Raw genomic sequence first — 20,908 nt, forward strand, 5'->3', positions numbered from 1 at the left:
CTGGCAAGACCTGAGTGGAAGAATTCACAGGAGGGAGGAGTCACAGCAGTCTCCAGCATGTCCCTTGTTCAAAGCACCCTCATCTGCATCCCAGAGCCAGCACAGATAGAGAGTCACTCTTGGCTTTTGGTTTCCAGTAACCAGAGCTTCAACAAGATCCCAGCTCCTCATTTCCATCAGGTGATTTAGCTGGGCTGTGTCAGGGTGTGCTGGTGCCACCACAGATGTGCAGTGTCTGCTGTGGACAGGCAGCCAGAGGATCAAAGCCTCTGGGCTGCCTCTGGGAGTGGAGTGAGCTGACGGGACAGCCATCTCCACAGGATGCATGACCACTGCAGTGTCTGCTTCTGAAACAGTCACAGTTCCAGAGACAAAAAATAAACAAATAAACAAATAAATAGGGAAAACCCAGAGAAAGTCACCTGTGGTGTGTTAACATCACCTCTTACATGAGCAGAGCCTGACCTGGCCAGAACAGAGCTGCAGGGAGGCTCTCCAAAGCACAGAGCAAAAATGTCAGCACAAGGAACAACCTTTGCTGGCTCTCTCTGCCAAGTCTCACCTGGATTTTGTCCAACTTTACCCTTTAGGTTTGAAATTTTCCATCCCAGAATATTTTTCTTTCCAAGTTCCAGTGCAAAGAGCTACAACCAGAGGGACAAGAAGCTGGGGCAGCCAAAGACCCCAAGATTTTCTGGGGGATTGCTGCCCCTCACTGGCAGATGAAGTTTTGGAGAGAGCTCACTTCTTCCAGCTGTATCAGCACCTTTAATTAGAGAAAATTACTTTGGCCTGCATTAAAAAAAAAAAAAAGAAATTCTGTCATTCCAGTGGAAAGCTGTTGTGTTGCCAGCTTGAGGAGCAGGGACTTGGGAGTGTTGCCTTCTCCTGTCCCCAGAAAATCTGCCGAAATTTGGCTGGTGATGTTGAAAAGTTATTGGAGTTCTCACAGAGTCAAGGTGTGAGTTCTGGTGACGGCTGCCAGCACTGCTGTCCCAGTGTCCCCTGGCTGTCCCTGGTGGAACGTCCTCCAGACCTCGGGAGGAGCTGTGTCCTGTGCTCTCCCGCTCTGGGGTGGCTGTGGCACAGCAGGAATGGGGCTCAGCAAGGTGAGCCTTCCCTGTGGATGCCATGGCTCGAATCCCTCTGAGAGGGATGCTCCCTCTGATACTTCCTTGGGCAAAGAATTAAAAAGTTACCCATAAAACTTCAACTGGAACAGACTATGAATGAGCAAAATGAAACCACACAAGCACCAGAGTGAAAGATTCTGCCTTGAAAAAAAAACATAAAGGGTGAAAAAAACCTCTGAGTAGGTCAGCAAGGATCTGCAGCCCATGCAGCGAGCAAGGACCTGTGAGTTTGGATGTTCTCCAAGCCACCCCTGGTGCCCATCCCAGCCTGGGGCAGGGACTGGCTGGGATCACAGACAGAGCCCACAGGGGACATGGAGCAGGAGGGAGACTCGGCAGACACGGACCTGGACGAGAGCAGATGGAGATGGAGAGCGGAGTCCAGCTGATCTGTCAAGTGACAGATGGCCTTCACACTGCCCAGGAAGGGTGGCAGGGCAGTGCTGGCAGCCAGCAACTCCAGCCATTCTTCCCTTTTTCTCCTTAATTTGTCTCAGAGGGCTCCTGTATTCCCCTCACCTCAGCTGCACAGAGGTTGTGGTGCTTGTGGAGGGTGGGGGACCACAGGGCTCTTGAATATCCCCTCTCCATCTCCAGGACACGGCAAGACACTCCTGACACAAGAACACAAACTCAGAGAGATGAAACAAGCCCAGAAAATAAATCTATTTTCAACTATATTTTCCTTTTTTTTTTTCTCTTTTCAGCCTTTTTGGGATCTTGCTCACCTTCTCTGGGACAGGATAATAAGGGAAAATCATGAAAGTTCCCACAAAGTATTTGTCCATGTAAAGGAAGGTGGGAAACAACACAAAAAAAAAAAAAAAAAAAAAAAAAAAAAAAGAAATTAAGAAATTAAGAAAGCAGAAAAGGTTTTTCCCTTCTCTGTACACAGTTCAGGAGCACTAGGGAAAAATGAACATTTTTCCTCCCATTCTGTTCCACTGAAAGAGAAGTCCAAGTGCCTCTCAGTGCCACATGCTTGCAATTACATACACAGAAAGTTAAGAAGCAAAACCAAGTGATACTTGGAAAAAACAAATATCCATCAGCTGTGAGCTGGGAGCTGGCCTGAACCAGCCTAAAACCTTCCCTGGCCAGGAGCTGTCTCTGGCAGGGGCCATCCAGGCTCTGTGGCCACCAGGCCCTCACCGGAGCCACTGCTGCCCTCAAATCAATCAGGTTTTGCTGTGAGACAGCTCTGTTTCCAGAAGCTCAGTAATTAAGAGCCTATTTTTAGAGAAATGAGCCACCACATTAATCAATAAGGAGCAGCCAGCTCCTCTAAGGGTGAAGGAGGTTGGAGCTGTCCTGCTCCAGCCTCAGGAGCTTGTCCCCAGTCCCACGATGTGTGACTGACCCCCAGTGCTGCAGGGAGCTCTGCCCCTTGTCCCCACCTCGCTGGGATCCCACAGGCCACCTGGGACCTCTGGCTCCATTGGCCTTCCCAGGGGATGCTCCTGGCAGGAAAAGGCTGCAAAAAATACAGGGGCTCCTCAGGAACATCACCTGGGAGGGGCTTGGGAGGATCCAGCTGGATCAGGAGCAGCTGATTCAGTTCTCAGCAGCAGCTCCTGGGGGACAGGAGGGGCACAGCCATCCTCACCACACACTCTTGCTGTCCCTGCCAGGGCTGGCTCCTTCTGCCTCCCACCACCTCCTGCACACCCCTGCTCTGCCCAGGAAGAAGAGCCAAGCATCCCCTTTCTCGGAATGTTTCCCCAGCACGAGGTGTTCAAATCATTTACAAAGGGCTAAAGCAGAGCTGGCTCCCTTCCAGGCACTCTGGCATCCAGGCTCTGTAAACAGCTCACCCGCCAAGGGAGTCAGCTGGGAAAAAAGGCTTTTTATGTCCATTCCCCAGGCCCCGCTTCCACAGAAACCTTCCAGCGTGACCCTTTCTCAGCTGTAAGAGCAGCAAAATTGTTTCAGGTCTTCACTGGCGTTCCTTTTCCCCCCACAAGCACACTTGTGGACATCTCACATGATTCCCTTCTGCCAGTGGAAAAAGAGAAGGACTCTGTGCAAAGGAACAATTAACTGATGTGGTAAGTCTGATGTGTCTTTCCCTGCCTTGGATATTTTCTAGGGTCCCTTTCAGAGGCAATTGTTTTTTAATAGCATTGACCTTTATGGAGACAAGAATTCACCTGGGTATTTTCTCATGGCTGCTGAGCTGCACCCAGGAGCTCACAGGAAAAATCAAGAAGACATTTATTTCTTAGGCTGCAAGTGATTCACCAAAAATCATTGGGATGCAAGTGGAAAATGCCAGGGATCAGAACACAGCCCAGCTTTCAAAATCCCAACCATGCTGAGAGAGCAAGGTGTGGGCTGGCCAGGAGATCAGTTGCAAGAGGAGCTACCCAGCATCTCTTTCTTCTGCAGGGTCTGTGGCAGCTCTCAGCTGGTCTCTCCAGGGCCCCCAACCCAAAGGAATGCCCCAGGAACTGGAGCTGCCACCCTGTGACTCCCCAGGTGACCAGCAAGTTCCCAAACTCCTACTCTGCTCTCATGGAGGCAGGACACCAAGTGCTGCAGCCTCACCTGCCTGTGCCACACTTGGATAGCGACCGCCCCTAATCCTGCTGGAGCAGCTGAACCTCCTGCAGCCTCTGCAGCACCAAGTGCAAGGGGAAGGATGCAGTTCCCTGGTTCCCCAGCTGTGAGAAGGCAGGCTGGATCCTCCATCCTGCTGCCAGAGTGTGGTCCATACTGTGGCACAGGTCAGATTCACGCCCAGGAGGGTGACACTGAGGCTGACAGGGTGCTTGGGCAGAGTCAGAGGCACCAACTCATTATCCAAACACACCCACAGGAGCTGGGAGCTCCTGTGCACCCCACAGGGGTTCATCCCCTCAGAATGGGCAGTAGTTGATCTGGAGTTCTCCCTGAAGAGTTGCACAGAGGGAAATGAAGCCTCTTGTGAAGAAAAATAACCCCCTACAAGACGAGAACCCACACGTGGCTGCAATTTGGGAAGCACTGTCCTAAAGTCCACCTTCTCCTGGGTTTTGCTAGTGAATCCACATCAGACTCTGACCCACCCAGCTCCTGCCACCCCAGCACCTGCTGCTCCAAGGGACACCTGTGGCAGAGCCAGATGCCAGGTGAGGACCCACCCTGCTCCCACAGGCTGCAGGTGTCCCTCCTGCATGCTGGTCTGCACTGGGAGTGATTTGGTAGCGCAGGTGCTGGGCACAAGTCAGGCATATGGTCAGTGAGAAACACCCGACAGAGGACCTGAGTCAGCACTCTCCAAGGAAACCTCAGAGGAGCAGTGCTGGAAGCACAGAGTGCCATGGCAGCAGGGCTGGAGGGCTCACAGAGCTGAGGGACAGTGAGGACAGAGCCCCAGCCCCAAGGATGGGGCAGGCTTGCCCCTAGCCTGGCACTGGGCTGGAGGAAGAGGAGGGTGAGGAAGGCTGGTCCCACACCTGGGGAGCAGAGCCAGCAGCTTCCAGGATCTGTGTCCTGACCCACATCTACCACAAGGCAGGAGGAGCAATCATCCCACTGTTCTCCTTCCCAGATGCTGGGAGCGGCTGCTGTTACTCCTTGCCATCTGTGATGTTTGTGGTGTCAGAGGAGCCTCTGCTGAGGGCTGGCCCATGAAATATGCATGGCGTGGACTCTCCTTCTGAATTGCATCTCCTCCTGTGCCAAGTTCCCTCCTCACCTATTTGTCTCACATTCAAATGTTTCTTCACATTTTACAGCTCCTCAAGCCGTCCATAACAGCTTCTCCTGGATTTACTCCCATTGCTGCTGCAGGTGAGAGTGCCCGAGGAAGGAGTTGGCCCTGTGTCATCCAGCCATGCTCCCCATGTGGGACAGAGCAGCATAGCTGTGTCTGTGATGTGTGTTCCAGCCATGGGCTGCACTGAGCTTCCCATGCCAGCTGCAGCCACCATGAGCAGGGACCAGCCCCTCCGTGCCAGCAGCACCTGCCTGGGCATGGTGAGGACAGGGACAGTGGCCTCGAGGGCACAATGTCACAGCCGATGGAGATTGGGACCTGGGGGGTCAGTGCTCTGCAAGGCCACAGTGACCCACGAGGGCTGGGTATGGTCCCCACGGCAGCCTGGAGCATCCCTTGTTGGTCTCCCTCCACTGGCAGGGCTACCAGGGATTTTCTCTGCCTCAGGCGCCACCATGCTGAGAGAAAGCTCATCAGATTTCACTTCCATCAAAAGTGGCTTTTTAACATTTCATCCCTGAGTTTGGGTCTGAAACTAAAGTTTCTTCAGAAACTCAGACCTGTGTGACTGGGGTCACAGGGGTTTGCAGGTGAAGAGAGAGACGAGAATGTTGATTCTATGATCAGAAGGCTTGATTTATTATTTTATGACATATATATAACATTATGACTATACTAAAAGAATAGAAAGAAAAGTTCTCAGAAGGCTAGCTAAGAATAGAAAAGAAAAGAATGATAACAAAGATCTGTGTCTCTGCAGAGAGCAAGAGCAGCTCTGCCATGAGTGGTCAGTAAATCTAAACATCTACATGAGACCACTCACGGATCCACCTGTTGCATTCCACAGCAGTAGATAACCATTGTTTACATTTGTTGCCGAAACTTCTCAGCTCCAGCAGGAAAAAATCCCAAGAAAGGATTTTAATGAAAAGATGTCTGTAACAGACCTGGTTTTGCACCCCGCTGGATGCTGCAGCTCTGCTGGCACAGCAGGCAGCACTTGGAAGCTTTCCCTGCTAAGACCAGGCAAGTGTTTCCCAGGGGTGACTGGTGCCATTAGAGCCTTTGAAGGGAATGTTCTCTGTGGCAATTGGCTGAGAAACAAGGTTTGAACTGCATTCCAAGAGTTCATATGTGCAGTCTCATCACGGCGAGGAACTTTGGGTGAATTGTTATTATCTCTAAATGGCACAAAAGAGTTAACACAGGGAATGTTTTGAAGGAAGTGGATGCTTTTCCAGAGCTTTGTACCTAGCCCCGTCAGAGGCAATGCCACTGCTTGGCTGGCTCCGTGGAAGGACAAAATGTTCCCAAAGAAAACTTTACAAATGAGCTCAGGGAATCCCCGTGGTTTCACTGCCGGTTACAGCAATGTCAGTGTTGGGGAGGGCAGAAAAAAAACAATTGCAGGAACTAATTTTCCCATCTCCTGCCTGCGCTGAGCATTCCCAGCACAAGATGTCACTGAGGAGCTGGATTTGGACAGCTCTTCATTAGTCCGGACTCATCCTCCGGGAGCCACTGGAAACGGGGCTGGAGAAGAGGGCATGGAGAAGGAACATGGTCACGGGGAGAGGACACGGGCACGGAGAAGGGATGAGAGCACAGAGAAGGGACATGGGCACAGAGAAAGTACGCAGCTGTGCTGCAGCTGTGAAACAATCCTGCGAAAAGGAAGGGAGGTGCCCGATTTCCCGGGCCAAGTCTCGGGAGCGTTCCTGGTCGCGGGGTGTCAGGGATGTGCTCGGTAATCTCCGGAGCTCAGCACTGGGTGTGCCGGGGAGGAACAGCTCAGGCTGCCATGAGCAGGACAGGCACTCGCCCTGCCTGGGCAGATCACGAGGTGCTGCCAGCCCTCTCTGGTGCTCCGCAGAGCAGGCGAAGCCCAACATCCCCAGCCAGTGACGAGGGAGCCAAGTCTGCTGCCTCAAGCAACCCAAGCACCCATGGACCCCACCAAAATGTTCACACACACACATCAGGAGGAGAGGATCAAGTAGAGGGGCTTGAAACTTCTCTCCCATAACAGGTCCCGCAGATCTGAAATCCCTTCTCCAAGTGTTTCCAGCTCCACAGGCTGGACGTACCACAGCCTGCCCCAGGGATGGCTACAAGGGAGCAAGCGCCCTTTGATGCATCCTTTGGCCCTCCCTGGGGCTGCCTGAGCAGTCAGTAGCCCATTGGCCCCAGTGCTTCCCACAGGTCCCCTTCAGGGCTCCCTTGGGACCTTCATCATTTTCCCCACGGCTCCTCCAAGGGCATAAGGTCCCCTTTGCCCCGCTCCCAGCACTGCTCCGAGAGCAGAGCTCCCTTCAGGCCCGCCCAGGGCTCCCCTCGAGCCTCTCCAGGCCCTTCCTGGGGCTTTCGGGGAGGGAGGTGCCCCCGGGACCGGCTGCTTCAGGGGGATGGGAACGGGGAAAGCACCGGGCAGGGGGCGGCGGGAGCGGGGTGCGCTGGGCACGGTGGCTCCAGTCTGGTGCTGGCCCCGGTGACCGTGCCAGTCCCAGCTCCTATGCCCGACCCGGTACCTATCGCAGCATTGCTCTGGCTCGCAGTTCCGCTCCCAGCGCCAATCTCGGTGCCGGTGCTGGTCCCGGTTCCTGTCCAGGTCCGAGTCCTGCTGCCGCTTCCGGTTTCGGTTTCAGTGCCGGTCTCGGTACCGTTACCGGTCCCGGGACCAGTTCCGCTACCGGTCCCTGTCCTCGTGTCGGTGCCAGTCCTGGGACCAGTTCCGCTACCGGTCCCCGTCCTCGTGTCGGTGCCGGTCCCGGGATCAGTGCCAGCCCCAGCGCCGATCCCGATCCCAGTTCCCATCCCCTTGGCGGTGCTGATGCCCGTCTCGGTGTCAGTGCCACTCCCATTCCCAGTCCCGCTGCCGGGCTCGGTGCCGATCCCCGAATCAGTCGCAGTCCCGGTCGCCGCCCCGGGTGCTCGTGCGGGTGCCGGTGCCGGGGCGCGGGGCCGGTTCCGGCGGCAGCAGAGCGCGGCCAACGGCGGGGCGGAGCGGGCCCGCGGTGCCGGGGCCCCGGGGGCGGTCCCGCTCGGGCCGTACTTAAGGCGGCGGCGGGCGGCGGCCCCGCCGTGCCCATGGCTCTCCCCAGCGCCGCGCGGGTGCTCCGCGCCGCCGTTCGCCGGTGCGATCCCCCGAGCCGCCCTCGCTCCGCGCCCGCCGCCGCCGCCCCCCGCGGGCTCTCCCCAGCGGCGGCGGGCGCGGGACCCCGGCCGGGGCCGCCCCCTCCCCCGCGGGGCGCGGAGCGGGGCCCGTCGCCGCCCGCCGTGGATTTCGGGGACTCGCGCGAGGCGTTCCGCAGCAAGAGCAACGCGGAGCTGCTGCGGGGGCTGCTGGTGCTGGGGCTGTGCGCCGTGGAGCCGCTGGTGCAGCACAACCGGCAGGTGGGTGCAGGAAGGGGTCTGCCTTGGGGGGCCGCTCCGGGACGGGGCTCGTCCCCGTTCGGGGGTCACCGGCTCTGCACCGGCGGGGCTCACGCTCAGGGGCGCCCGCTCCGGGAGGTGTCAGCCTCCTCTGGAGGGGGTTCTTGCTCGGGAAGCTCCATTTTGGCACTGCGAGTCCCAGGATGGGCAGTGCCCCTTCCGGACGTGTCGGTGCGGGATGGGAGTTCTGTTGCTCCAGGGGTGGCTCCCAATGGGGGGGATCTTTCTCTCCGGGAGAGTGCCTGTTTTGCAGGATGTTGGTGCGTGCCAGGGATACTCGCACTCCGGGAGATGCCGGTCCTGGGCTGGGGACTCTCACCCTAGGGGTGCCCCATTTCGGGACATGTCATTCCCCTTCCGGAGGGACCCTCGGTCTGAATGCGCGGGTGTTGGAGAGCTCCCGGACCCGGGCCAGCAGGTGCCCGTTTTGGGGAATGCCACTCCTGGGTCGTGGGGACTTTCCCTGCGGGAGTGCCCGTGCGGGACGGGTGCTGAGGCGCCGCTGTCCCGCAGCTGCTGCAGTTGTGCCAGCGAGTGCTGGGGCAGACGCTGTTCGAGCGGCTGATGAAGATGACGTTCTACGGGCAGTTCGTGGCCGGGGAGGACCAGGAGGCCATCAAGCCGCTGCTCCGGCGGAACCAGGCCTTCGGCGTGGGCGCCGTGCTGGATTACAGCGTGGAGGAGGACCTGGGCGACGGGCGGTGAGTGCGGCGCTGGGGCGCGCCCTGGCCGCGCTGCCATTGGCTGCGTCTGCCCAGCCCCCCGCTCCCATTGGCTGCGGAGCCGCGCGTCACGGCCTCGCCCCCCGTGGCACCGCCCACTCAGCACGGGGATGGCAGTGCCCAGAACACGGGGTGGCAGTGCCCAGAACACGGGGGGACAGTGCCCCACACACAGGGATGGCAGTGCCCAGAACACGGGGTGGCAGTGCCCCACACACAGGGATGGCAGTGCCCAGAACGCGGGGTGGCAGTGCCCAGAACACGGGGTGGCAGTGCCCCACACACAGGGATGGCAGTGCCCAGAACGCGGGGTGGCAGTGCCCAGAACACGGGGTGACAGTGCCCCACACACAGGGATGGCGGTGCCCAGAACACGGAGTGGCAGTGCCCGGCACACAGGGATGGCGGTGCCCAGAACGCGGGGTGACAATGCCCCGCACACAGGGATGGCGGTGCCCAAAACACGGGGATGGCAGTGCCCAGAACGCGGGGGGTCAGTGCCCAGAACGCGGGGGGACAATGCCCCACACACAGGGATGGCAGTACTCAGAACACAGAGATGACAGTGCCCCACACACAGGGATGGCGATGCCCAGAACGCGGGGATGGCATTGCCCCGCACACAGGATGGCAGTGCCCAGAACGCGAGGGGACAGTGCCCCGCACACAGGGATGGCAGTGCCCAGAACGCGGGGATGGCAGTGCCCCGCACACAGGGATGGCAGTGCCCAGAACACAGGGATGGCAGTGCCCCGCACACGGCGGGGGCTGTGTCCTGCACACTGGGGTGCTGAGCCCCCACTGGGCTGTACCGGTTCCCCTGCCCCTCTGCACATACCGGGTGCTGCCCCCCCGTCTGCTGCACCCCCTCTGTCGCCATCCATTCCCTTGCACACAGCGGGGCGCACCCGTCTCCGGCGGTGCTGTACACCGCGAGCCCTCCTGCACCCCCTGAGGCGGTTCCCACCTCTATTTCCATCTCCTATGGGATGCTGACACCCCCTCCCCACCCTCTCCTATTCCATCTTCCCTCTGCCAGCCAGGTCCTATTTTCCCTGGCCCGCTGGGGCGCTGTGTCCGCCCCACACCCCTCTGCACACAGACAAACACACAGCGCTGCTGTCACGCCTGAAGTCCCCCTTCCCCCTCCATCGGGATGCTGCCCCCCATTCCTGCCCCCGCCATTCCTCACCATACAGTTGTTGCCTCACACATTTTGGTGGACGCGATGACCTTGGAGCTCTTTTGCAATGTTAACAATTCCATGATTTCATGATTTCCACCCTCCACCATTTCCATCCCTCTCAAGCTGGGGTGCTGCCCCCCTTCCTGCACTGTCCCCCGGTCCCGGGCAGCCTTCGCTGCCTCCCGCCCTTTGGCGAGAGCTGGCAGCAGCCCAAAGCCGCCGGTAACTTTCCACGATTCGGGCTGCAGCTCCGGTCAGCTGCGCTCTCCGGATCGATGGGCCGCTGGCACGGCCGCGGGGGTGGGCGGTGTCCCCCACCCACAGCAAGGGTGGCCCTTCCGAGGACAGCGCTGAGGATGCGCCGTGCCCCGAGCTGGGGACACGCTCCGGCTGTCGTACGCTTGTCGTGTGGTGTCAAAAGCACAGCGGGAACGGCTTTTCAGGATGATTTGCGAGCAGGACGTGAGTCAGGCAGGTGCTGCCGCTGGGCGCCTTATCTCCGCTCCACACCCGGGAGCTGCTTATCGGGGATCCCCGTGTGCGTGCCGGGTGCCGCTGCCCCTCGCTGCCGTTCCTCCCCTGGAGCGAAGGCTCTGTGGGTCCCTGATGGGAGCAGGCGCTGGTGAGAGCTGTGCCGGGGCAGGCAGGGCTGCAGCCTCCCAGAGTAGGCTGGAAACTTGGGGTTTTTTTCTAGAAAAGCTTCAAAACACCCTGCTGCTGCCAGGCAGGAGGGTGGCTGTTTTGAAGGCGTGTGACTGTTTTTGAAGGTTAGGTGTTTCTCCCCTGGACACACAACCGTGGTTGGGCAGTGTTCAGCGTTCCCGTGGGGCTGGGCCAGCAGCACTGGTGCTGCCAGGCTGTCCCTGCTGCCCTCCATGCCTGGCTGTGCCTCAGCCAGGGCCTTTCCTGTGGGACACCATGGAAGACTTTCAGGCAAACTGTGCCTGCAGCTGTATCCCTCCTGCTGATGGGTGCCAGTGCTTTGTGAGCTGGCTGGGCTGGGCTGCTCCCCCCCATGCAGATTTGGGGTTTGCACGTGTGGTACTTCTGGCTAGGTGAGTTGTGTGGGCCGTCCACGTTCAAGAGACTTCCCAAGGCATCCCTGCCCAAGACCCAGAGGGATTTGCCTGGATATCAGGAAAAGGGTCATCACCCAGAGCATGGTCGGGCACTGAACAGGATCTCCAGGGAGTGGTCATGGTCCCAAGGCTGCCACTCGAGGACTGTTTGGACAAGCACGGGGTGAGATTGTTGTCCTCTGCAGAGCTAGGAGTGGAACTTGATGTCCTTATTTGTCCCTTCCACCTCAGGATGTTCTATAATTCTCTGAACAGGGACCAAGCCCAGGATGGGATTGGATGTGTCATGTTGAGTGGTGTCCCTTGCCAGCCATCACTCTGGCTCCTCCCTGGCTCTGTTTGGGTTGAAATCCCGAATTCTCAGTGCTTCTGCCAGGGCTGGTGCTGAGTTGGGCTGCACGTGGCTGAGAAGGGTGGGCAGCCCTGCGTTCATGGCTGCTGGACCCTGGAGCTGTGTCCTTCCCCTTGGTGAATGCTTTGGGATTGTGCTGCTGCCAGCCAGGAAGCAGAGTTACCAACCACAGCAGTCAGTGGGTGTTTTGGCCTCTTGGTGCCATCTCCCGTTGTTCTTCTGGAGCAAGCCTGACATAATGGCAGGGAAATGCCCTTTCCAGCCCAGGAATGGGCCGTGGCACCTCTCCCCCAGCCCTTCCAGCTGGGAACAGCAATGACACGTGGGCAAGAACCGGCTTATCCTGCCTGCTGCAGGCCCCTGCCTGCCCTGCTCAGGCTGGCATCCAGGGCTCTGCCAGCTTGTCCCAGGAGCCTCAGCCACGTGCTGGAGGCTGCTGCCAGGTCATGGTGACACAGCTGTAAATCAGTGTTCTGCAGGCAGCAGAGGTCTGGGGGCTCCAGCATGGCTACAGCCCTGGGTCGGGGGGAGAGGCAGCACTGGGCAGGGGCTTCTGGTACCTGTGGGGTGAAGCTGCAGCCCCCCCATAGTGAAGGTGGCTGTAGGCTCCTGGCAGCCCTGGGGCCATTGCTGGCACACGGGCATCCCAGGACTGCTCTGTGGGTTGGGGTTGTGCTGACACAGGGGAGGGACAGTCCTGCCCCTGGCATTGTCAGATGCTCTTCAGGCTCTGCCATGCAGAGTGTGGATTCGACTTCCTCTAAAATTGCTTGTGTGGATATCTGACACCTGCCCCAGTGTGGGATCACTGTCCCCAGCCTGGGCAATGCTGCTCCCAGAGCTGCTGCCTCCCCTTCTCCTCCTGCTCCCCGTGCTCACTCCCAGAGGCCACCCCTGCCCTGTGCTTCGTCAGCATGTTCCCTGGGATCATGGGGCAGCTCTCCAAGGCCTGTGGTGGTCCTGGTCTGCTGTGTACTGACAACTCCTGCATGGAGCAGGTTGAAGGTCTATTCTGCCAAGAGCTTTGCTTTATTCCTACCTGTGGGATTTTAAGCACCACCCATAGCTCCAAAATGGACTTCATGTAACCATGAGTCTTTTCCTTGGATGTAGTAATTCAAGGACAGCTTCTCCCCGATCCCTCATCCCCTTTGCCAGACCCATTTGTTGATGAGCAAAGCAAACATGTTGTGCTGCTGGCATCCTCCGGGTAACCTGTGGGGCCAGAGGGATTATTTCCGACAGTGGGACCTTTGTGCTGCTCCTGAGCTGCTCTACTTAACCTGGTCCAAAACTTCCTGAAAGCCCCATCTGCTGTGTCAGCTGGATTACCCTTCCCAGCCATCCAGCAAGTCCTCACAACCTGCTTTAGGCAAGTGTGAGATCCCAGGCCCCAAACTCAACCTTGAGGCTGTTCCTGTCTGGATACAGCCAGCCAGGAGCATCCAGACAGTGCCTGGAGATGGGACCTGCTCTGGGAGACTTATTGTGGGTTTGTAGAAGGGATGGTCAGGTATAAGCTGGGTTCAGTGGCACTTGTGGGTGAGGGAATGGCTTTGTTGGCCAAGATTAATATTGCAAAGTGAGCTGATATCCAGGACAAAGTTATTTCTTCAGCTGGAAGCATCTTCCTTTATTTTGCTTGATGCAGAAGAACAAAGCAAGCACCGTCGCCCTGCTTTGAATGCCCCCCTAGAGGATGAAGGAGCAGCTGGTGCAGTCATGCAGCAGAAATGCTGCTGGGAAGGGTGTGTTTATCTTCAGGAACACAAAACAATCCAACTCCAAGGGCGCTGTTTGCTGTTTGAGCTGTGTGCCTGCACTCCAGCCACTTGTCCCCAGTCCCTTGGATGTGGTGCCCAGGGTGTGCTCAGAGCTGTCCCCTGTGCACGGGACCCCTGTGTGCCCTCATGTCCCAGCAGTGTTCAGCTGAAGCTGTCCCCTGTGCCATGCCACCAGCTCCAAAGGGAGCTTCCACCTAGCAAGGGCTTTGCTGACAAATCCCATTGCTGAGTGTATGATCTCTCCTCCTTCCTTTCCTCCACCCTCTGTACTCAGGGACAGCAAGCTGCTTTCCCTGCCCTCAGGTGAGTGAAATCAGGGAGCAGAGCCTGCTAGAAATGGTGCCTTGTGCTTCCTATGAGCTCCAGCTGCTCCTGCCCTGGCTCATGCCGGGCTTTGTGGCACTTTGAGTGGTGTGGGGCTGCTGCTGGCTCCAGGGGCCAGAGGGAATGGCTTGTTCCTGGTTGTTATGCTTCCAGCAGCCCCTAATCCCTGTCACAGGATTTTCATATGGGAGAGCGTGCCCTGGGACCCTGCCATGTGCCTCTGTGCTCTCTTGGCCAGCCTGCTGGCTCCAGATAGGTGGCTTTGCTTCTTCCCTCCTTCCCTCCAACTGTGCTTCTTTGCCATCGGGCACAGCCAGCTTGGGGACAGGGATGCCAAAGCAGAGGCCTCCTGCAGGGGATGGTTCTGCTGCCACCCAGGGCTGCTCTCCAGGAGCTGGCCCTGTTCCAGGTCATACCCTGGCTCTGCACCTGGGTTTAGAGTGTCAGCAAAAAGGCTTAGCTACTCAAGCTCAGGAAGAATGTCGTGACTTGGCCATCATCCCCCAGGCTGTCAGAGCCTTGTTATCTCCATGGCAGAGAGTTTGGGCTTGAAATGACATCCGAGGTCAGCTGGAGTTGGAAACGAGGTGTTGTTTGTGAGTTGTTGGCTGAAACAATGGCACAGAGGAGTGTGGGGCAGCAGGCACCCTCGGCTTGGTATGCTCAGGGTCTGGAGGAGCTCTGTGCTTTGTGGTCTGGCTGCTGGTGCCATCAAGGTGGGAAGGCAGTGGGTTGAGGTTTGGTGTCACCACAGCAAGGACCATGAGCAGGTTGGAGATGGAGCATGCCAGTCCCACCAGACTGACTTATCTTTGCCATGTTGTGGGCTTTTGGAGAGCAGCTCTGAACCCTGGGACAGGCCATCCTCACTGTGCTGCCTCAGGGCTCCCAGGTCTTCCCTGGATGGATGGTAAAGCCCCGTTCCCTTCCACACGTGGGTTTTGGGCATCTGAAGTGCCAGCTGGATCCCATCGGTGATGGGATGGCAAGGGAACAGCAGGGCCAGCAGCAGGATGGCAGCACAGGAGCCTCAGAGCTGTCCATCAGCATAGGGCTTCAGGGGGTTGCTGAACTGGCCCTCATCTTTCCTGTTTCTCTTCTTAGCTCCCGCACCTCTGCAGCCGACAAGGAGACGGGAGGTGAGTGACGGGAGATGGCCTGGAGGTCCGGGCATGAGAGGCCTGGTGTTGTGGGGGAAGGACCCAGGTACCATGGCCTCAAAAAATGAGCTGGATGAAGAACAACATGATTCCTGGCCCAGTCGTGCCCTTCAGCAAAGACTCGGCCTCTGCTCAGGCACAGAGCAAGCAGGGCCAAGTCAGTGCTGGGGGCCCTTCTGAGGTCCAAGCCAGAGCCTCTCTCTCTTCACCCACACCAGGAGCTCCTGGGGAGGCTGTAGGAGCTTGATGGGGCATGGCCCATCTCCCTCCTCTCCCACCCCAGGAGCAGAAAAAAGGGAGAAGCAATACCGAGTGCATCTGGGATTTGGGGATCACCGTGGTGGAATCACTGGGGCCCACTCCTATTTCTACGCAGATGAGGCCAAGTGTGACCAGCACATGGAGACTTTCCTCCGCTGCATTGATGCCTCAAGTGAGTGCTCCACATGTCCTGGACAGCCCCACTGTGCTGGGGACTGCAAGGATCTCTCAGTCCCACCCCACCTCATCTCCCTGCCCAAGGGCTGGCATTCCGGTTGACGCTGTTGTTGTGGTTCCATCCAGGGGGCTCCTCAGAGGACGGATTCTGTGCCATCAAGATGACAGCGCTGGCCAGACCCCAGTTCCTGGTGAGTGCCAGAGCTGTGGCAGAGTGTGCTGGGGCAGAGCCAGGGTCACAGATGATGCTTCTGCTGGGGCAGGTGCCAGGTGGCATCTCTAGTAAAAGCAGTGAGGAGTGGGCACCAGCAGCCTGTCCCCTGAGAGCCCAAGATCCCTGGAGACCCTGACTCAACTTTTGGGGAGACACAAAGATGTGTCATAGGTGACATAAAGGTGGATATGTGGGGTCTATGCTGCCCTGCTCTGGGGCCAGCATCTGCCTCGGGCTGGGTATGATCTTGCAAAGTCCTGGCAGGACAGGAGGCTCCAGCCTGGGTGTCTCACCTGGAGCCCTGTCCCTGCAGGTGAGTTTCTCAGAGGTGCTGGTGAAGTGGCGGAGGTTCTTCCACCAAATGGCTGCAGAGGAGGGCCAGGCTGGGCGGGCAGTGCTGGACACAAAGCTGCAGGTGGAGAAGCTGCAGGTGAGGCGGGGGAGGCCTGTGGGAGGAGGCTGTGCTGTAGGGATGCCCTGATGGAGGTGGCCATGGACACGGAGGTGCCAGAGCAGCCCTGAGCTGTGACACCTCAAGCAGACAGACCCCTGATGCTTCTTTTGGTGGCAGGAGGCACTGGCCAACCTCGGCATTGCAAGCAAGGCAGAGATCCAGCAGTGGTTCACAGGCGAGAACGTGGGCACCAGTGGGTAAGCTGCCTGGGAGCTGGGGGTGCTGCAGCACAGGGACACTGAGGGACTTTGTCCCTGTCCCTGGGCCAGCAGCAAGGGGAGGTCTCCAAAGGCCTGCTGTGGCTCAGCATAGCAATAGAACATAGGAGTTTGGGTGGAGGTGACAAGACAGGACAGGGTGACACGTGTCCTTCCTGCTGGTGAGGGTTGGGAGCTGATAGAGAGCCCGCTACCTTTGCAAGACACCAGCAAGGACCTGGCTCTCTGCCCCCAGCACTGTGGACCTGCTGGACTGGAACCGCCTGTTGGACAGCCGCACCAAGCTCTCCAAGCCTCTGCTCATCCCCAACAGGAAGGTGGGTGCCCACCTTTGCTACCCCCAGAGCGATCCCACAGGGGCTTTGTGGCAGCAGGGTGAGGGTCTCCTGCTCTTTGCAGTTGGGGCTGGTGGCTGCACAGCTCAGCCATGCTGCGATCACAGTGTGCAGCCACCAGGCTGGCAGGGTGGGCACCCGGTCACGCCCTGCTGGGGCTGGGGCACTGCGGTGGGGACGGGCTCCCTCCAGGGGTGTTTGTGTCCCCCACGGGCAGAGCTGGGCACAGGCAGGGTGCCACAAATCTGTTCTTGTTTCAGACTGGGCAGCCGGAGCCTCTGCTGTCGCGCTTTGGCGAGGAGGAGGAGCAGCAGCTGAAGAGGGTGCTGCAACGCATGGACGTCCTCGCGAGGGTGAGGGGGCCCTGGGGCTGGGGGAGTCACAGAGGGGGACACGTGGAGCAGGCAGCCCCATGAAGCAGCCTGCATGTCCTTCACCCCAGAGTGCCATGGAGCAGGGCGTGAGGCTGATGGTGGACGCGGAGCAGAGCTACTTCCAGCCGGCCATCAGCCGCCTGGCGGTGCAGACGCAGCGCCGCTTCAACAGGAGCCAGCCTGTCATCTACAACACCCACCAGTGCTACCTGAGGGTGAGGCCCGCGGGTCCCGGGCGCCGCTCCCGAAACCCTGGCAGTGCAGTGGCACAGCTGCTGAGGCAGTCAGGGGTGGCACTGCAGTAATGACCTTGTGCCATCTCTTCCACTGGCTCGCAGGAGGCTTACAACAACGTGACAGGGGACATGGAGCTGTCCCACCGCGAGGGCTGGCACTTCGGCACCAAGCTGGTGCGTGGTGCCTACATGGAGCAGGAGAGGGAGAGGGCAGCTCAGATGGGCTACGAGGATCCCATCAACCCAACCTATGAGAAGACCAATGAGATGTACCACAGGTAGGGGACAGCCCCAGCCACACTGCTGCCTGTTGCCCCAGTGGAAGAGGCCTCACCAGAGGCCCATCTTGCCTTACAGGTGCCTGGACTATGTCCTGGAGAAGATCAAGCAAAGGTGGAAAGCCAGCGTGATGGTGGCGACTCACAATGAGGACACCGTGAAGTTCACCCTGCACAGGTGGGTGCTGGGCAGGCAGCGTGGTGAGGCAGGGACAAGGGGCTCGAGGCATGTGGGAGCCCAGCAGAGAAGCAGGGAGATGTGCTGTGGTGTGTCAGGTCCCCCCAGAGCTCACCTGGGGGGATCCTGGCTCCCACGTGGTGCTCAGGGCTTTAGATGGGGCTTGGAGCTGAGATACAGCACAGTGGCCCCAGTGGCTGCAGAATTGGTCCCATCACCAATTCAGAGGCTCTCGTAAAAACAAATCCGTCAAGCTCCACATCCCAGCATCCACTGGGACATGGTCAGTGCCACCCTGTCCCACTTGGAGATGATCCCCAGCCTTCTGGTGGGACACAGTGCCCTGGTGAGCTCTGCTGGGTCTGCTCTCCCCCTATGCTGAGGCTTGTTTTGCAGGATGAAGGAGCTGGGGATCCATCCCTCGGACAAGAAGGTGTGCTTTGGGCAGCTGCTGGGCATGTGTGACCAGATCACCTTCCCCCTGGGTGAGTGATGGGAGCGGGGGGCTTGGCAGAGGTGCTCCAGCCCCACTGAGACCCCTAAGCAGCTGCTGGGAGGGAGGAAGGGAGGAAGGCCTGTCATAGAGCACTGGCTGAGCACAGTGTGTTGCCATGGGGAATGCTGTGAGCCCTGGGTGGGGGTTTGGGGAAGATGTAGATGAGGATATGAGTGAAGAGTGACATCTCTCTCCGGAGGTCCATGACCTCTAGTGGCTGTGCAGGGACATTCCCACTTGGCAGTCTGAGCAGAGCCTGGGGTCTCAGGGTAGGGCAGAGACTGGTCCTGGCAGACAGAAGCCCTCTCCTGTACCTTCTCGGCCTGGGGGTGTCCCTTGGCTCCATGGGAGGTGCACACCGAGTCCTGGGCTCCCTGCTAACAGGATGGCACCAGCCTCGTGTGACCCTGTCCTCAGCCACCAGCCCAGGCAGCAGAGCAGCACTGCCAGGGGCCTGGGCAGGAGGACACACAGGGGTCCAGGTACCCAGCCCAGGTCAGGGACTGATCCCCCTGCCCACACCAATGTCCAGAACAGAGTCCCAAGGCCAGCAGAGCAGCTGGAGGCAAACTGGGCAGTTGTCCAGCACAGATGCTGCTCTGTCCTGGAGTTCTCTTGGAAGCAGGGCTTGGCCGCCCATCTGCAGCCTCGTCCGGTCATGCTGGAAGAATGTGTTAACTTGATGTTTCTGGTTGAACGCTCCTTGAGCTGGCCCAGCCCCGGCTGCCGACATTCCCAGGGCTCCTGGTGACCTCGGCCCGCTCCCTCTGGCGCTTTCCCAAGCTCCCGGTGCTGAGCCGGGAGGGGTGTGCGGCTGCTGGGAGCCCCTCCAGTGCCACCACGGCCTCCTGCACGGCCTCCAGGCCAGGGGAGGGCAGGCGGGCAAGGGCAGGTGGCTTTCTTTTTTCCCCCCACCTTTTTTTATTTTCCCCTCTGTTTTTATTTCCCCCCTTATATCCTCGCCCTTTTTCTTTGACCTTTTTTCCCCTTCTTCTCCCCCTTTTTTCTCCCCCTTCCTGTCCCTTCCCCCCCTTTTCCCCCTTGCCCCCTTTTTCCCCATTTCAAGTATCTTCCTCTTCTTTTCCTCATTCTTTACCTTTTTTTTCCTTTTTGCACATATTTTTTGTCTCTCTCGGCGATTCCCTGAGCCGCAGCCTCTCCCCCCAGGGCAGGCTGGTTTCCCGGTGTACAAGTACGTGCCATTCGGGCCGGTGAAGGAGGTGCTGCCCTACCTGTCCCGCCGGGCGCAGGAGAACCGGGGCATCATGCAGCGGGCGAACCGCGAGCGGGACCTGCTCTGGAAAGAGGTCAAGCGGCGCCTCCTCTCAGGAAACCCCTTCAGCCCCTGAGCCCAGCCCGGGGCTCCTGCACCTTGGCCCTGAAGCACTGTCACTGTCCCCAGCCCGGCTCTGCTGCAGCTCCCCCAGCCCCTTTGCCCAGGAGAGAAGTGTCCTTGTTGCTGTTGAACCACTCGCGCCTTCGGTGGCCTCCGGGATTGCCCCCGCTGGCGCTGCCCCAGGGATGTCCCTGTGCCATCCCATGGCCTCTGGAGCTGTCCCTGGGGGGGCTCTCCTGCCAGCCCACCCTGTGCCTTGATGAACACTGTCCCGGTGTTTTTTCCCCGGCAGGATTGCACAGGGTGATTTATCCACTTGCCTTGTGCCCATGGGCTCAGGTCCAGGTGGGCTGGGTGACTTGGGGACAAGCTGGCCTCAGCCAGAAGCTCCTCCAGCCTTTGCCAGGGTTGGAGCTTAGCCTTCACCAGACCTCTGAAGGGGCAGGACCAGCCCCTGTTGCCCGTCCCAGCTACCTGCCTGCTCACTGGCTTTGCACTGACCAGGGCTGGGCAGGTCCAGGCTCTCCTCCAGCCCACTGGGATAACCTGCCTGGGGTTGTCCATCCTCAGGCACACGTCCAGGGGAGCAGGAGGGGTGAGGGGAGTGGGCTGGCCCCATCCCTGCACCATTCCTGCCTGCAGCCCCTGGTTCTAATGATGGACCATGGCAGTGGGAGCACCAGGAGTTGGACCACAGCTCGTCTCTGCTGTACACTGGATTTGTAGAGAATGGAAATGATTAAATCACAACTGTTCCTGCTGCCATCTCTTTCTCTCTGTTCATGGGCAGCCACATGTGCCCAGGCACTGCTGTGGTCTCAAGGGAGGGTTGATGCTGCATGCTTTGGCCTGAGCCAGAGCCTGGGGAAAGGAGAGAGATGAAACTTCTTGGGACAGGGACTGGAGAAGCTGTGGAGCTTCCTGTGATGGGTTTGGGGGAGCTGGGAGCCCTGGGCCATCCCCATACCTGCAGAAGAGAGGGTGGCAGCATGGGAGAGACCTGCTTTAAGGGGACATGCACCCTGCAGGATTTCATGCCTCAAATTAGGAGCAGTTTTTCTCGGGCTCTGCAGGACCACAGGCATCTCTGGGATTCCCTGCATGGAGCTGTGGCAGTGTCTCCTTTATTTGGGGGTCAGCCTCTATACTTGGTGAGCCATCCACGCTAAAGTGGTGATGTTTTGACTTTCCAGAGCTGGTCATCTCCTGCCTTTTCTCTAGTTGAGACTCTTCTGCCTTAAAAAATAAACCTGGAGGGGAGCAGGGAGCTTTGCCTGGAGCAGGAGACCAGAACAGCACTGGTGCAGGGAGCAGCTGGGCTCCTGGAACTTAAAGGAAGCTGGGAGATGTTCTAGATGTTCTGGGCTGCCTTCCAGCCCACACAAGCAGGATGCTGTGACAGTGGCACAGAGTGCCCTGGTGCCCCAGGGGCTGAGCTCTGATGCTGCAGCTGCACCCAGGGCTGGCTGATGCAAAGAC

At 58.7% G+C, this 20,908-nt stretch overlaps 1 protein-coding gene across 2 annotated transcripts; it reads left to right on the top strand.

The window, feature by feature from the left end:
- The first annotated feature begins 8,059 nt into the window (after positions 1 to 8,059).
- PRODH (proline dehydrogenase 1) lies at positions 8,060 to 20,189 on the top strand. 2 transcript variants are annotated; one of them, XM_058037016.1, is made up of 14 exons: positions 8,060 to 8,226; positions 8,779 to 8,966; positions 14,817 to 14,851; positions 15,156 to 15,305; positions 15,437 to 15,501; positions 15,838 to 15,954; positions 16,096 to 16,175; positions 16,432 to 16,513; positions 16,792 to 16,884; positions 16,974 to 17,120; positions 17,244 to 17,419; positions 17,499 to 17,597; positions 17,994 to 18,082; positions 19,261 to 20,189. In XM_058037016.1, exons 2-14 carry the CDS (start codon positions 8,830 to 8,832, stop codon positions 19,440 to 19,442), a joined length of 1,452 nt encoding a protein of 483 aa, XP_057892999.1. In that variant the 5' UTR covers positions 8,060 to 8,226; positions 8,779 to 8,829; the 3' UTR covers positions 19,443 to 20,189. The 2 variants fall into 2 exon arrangements, with proteins under 2 accessions (XP_057892999.1, XP_057892998.1); XM_058037015.1 differs by having other exon boundaries at positions 8,144 to 8,226; positions 15,249 to 15,305.
- Positions 20,190 to 20,908: the final 719 nt, after the last annotated feature.

Source organism: Melospiza georgiana, chromosome 18, assembly GCF_028018845.1.
Source record: "Melospiza georgiana isolate bMelGeo1 chromosome 18, bMelGeo1.pri, whole genome shotgun sequence".
Lineage (NCBI taxonomy): Eukaryota > Metazoa > Chordata > Aves > Passeriformes > Passerellidae > Melospiza > Melospiza georgiana.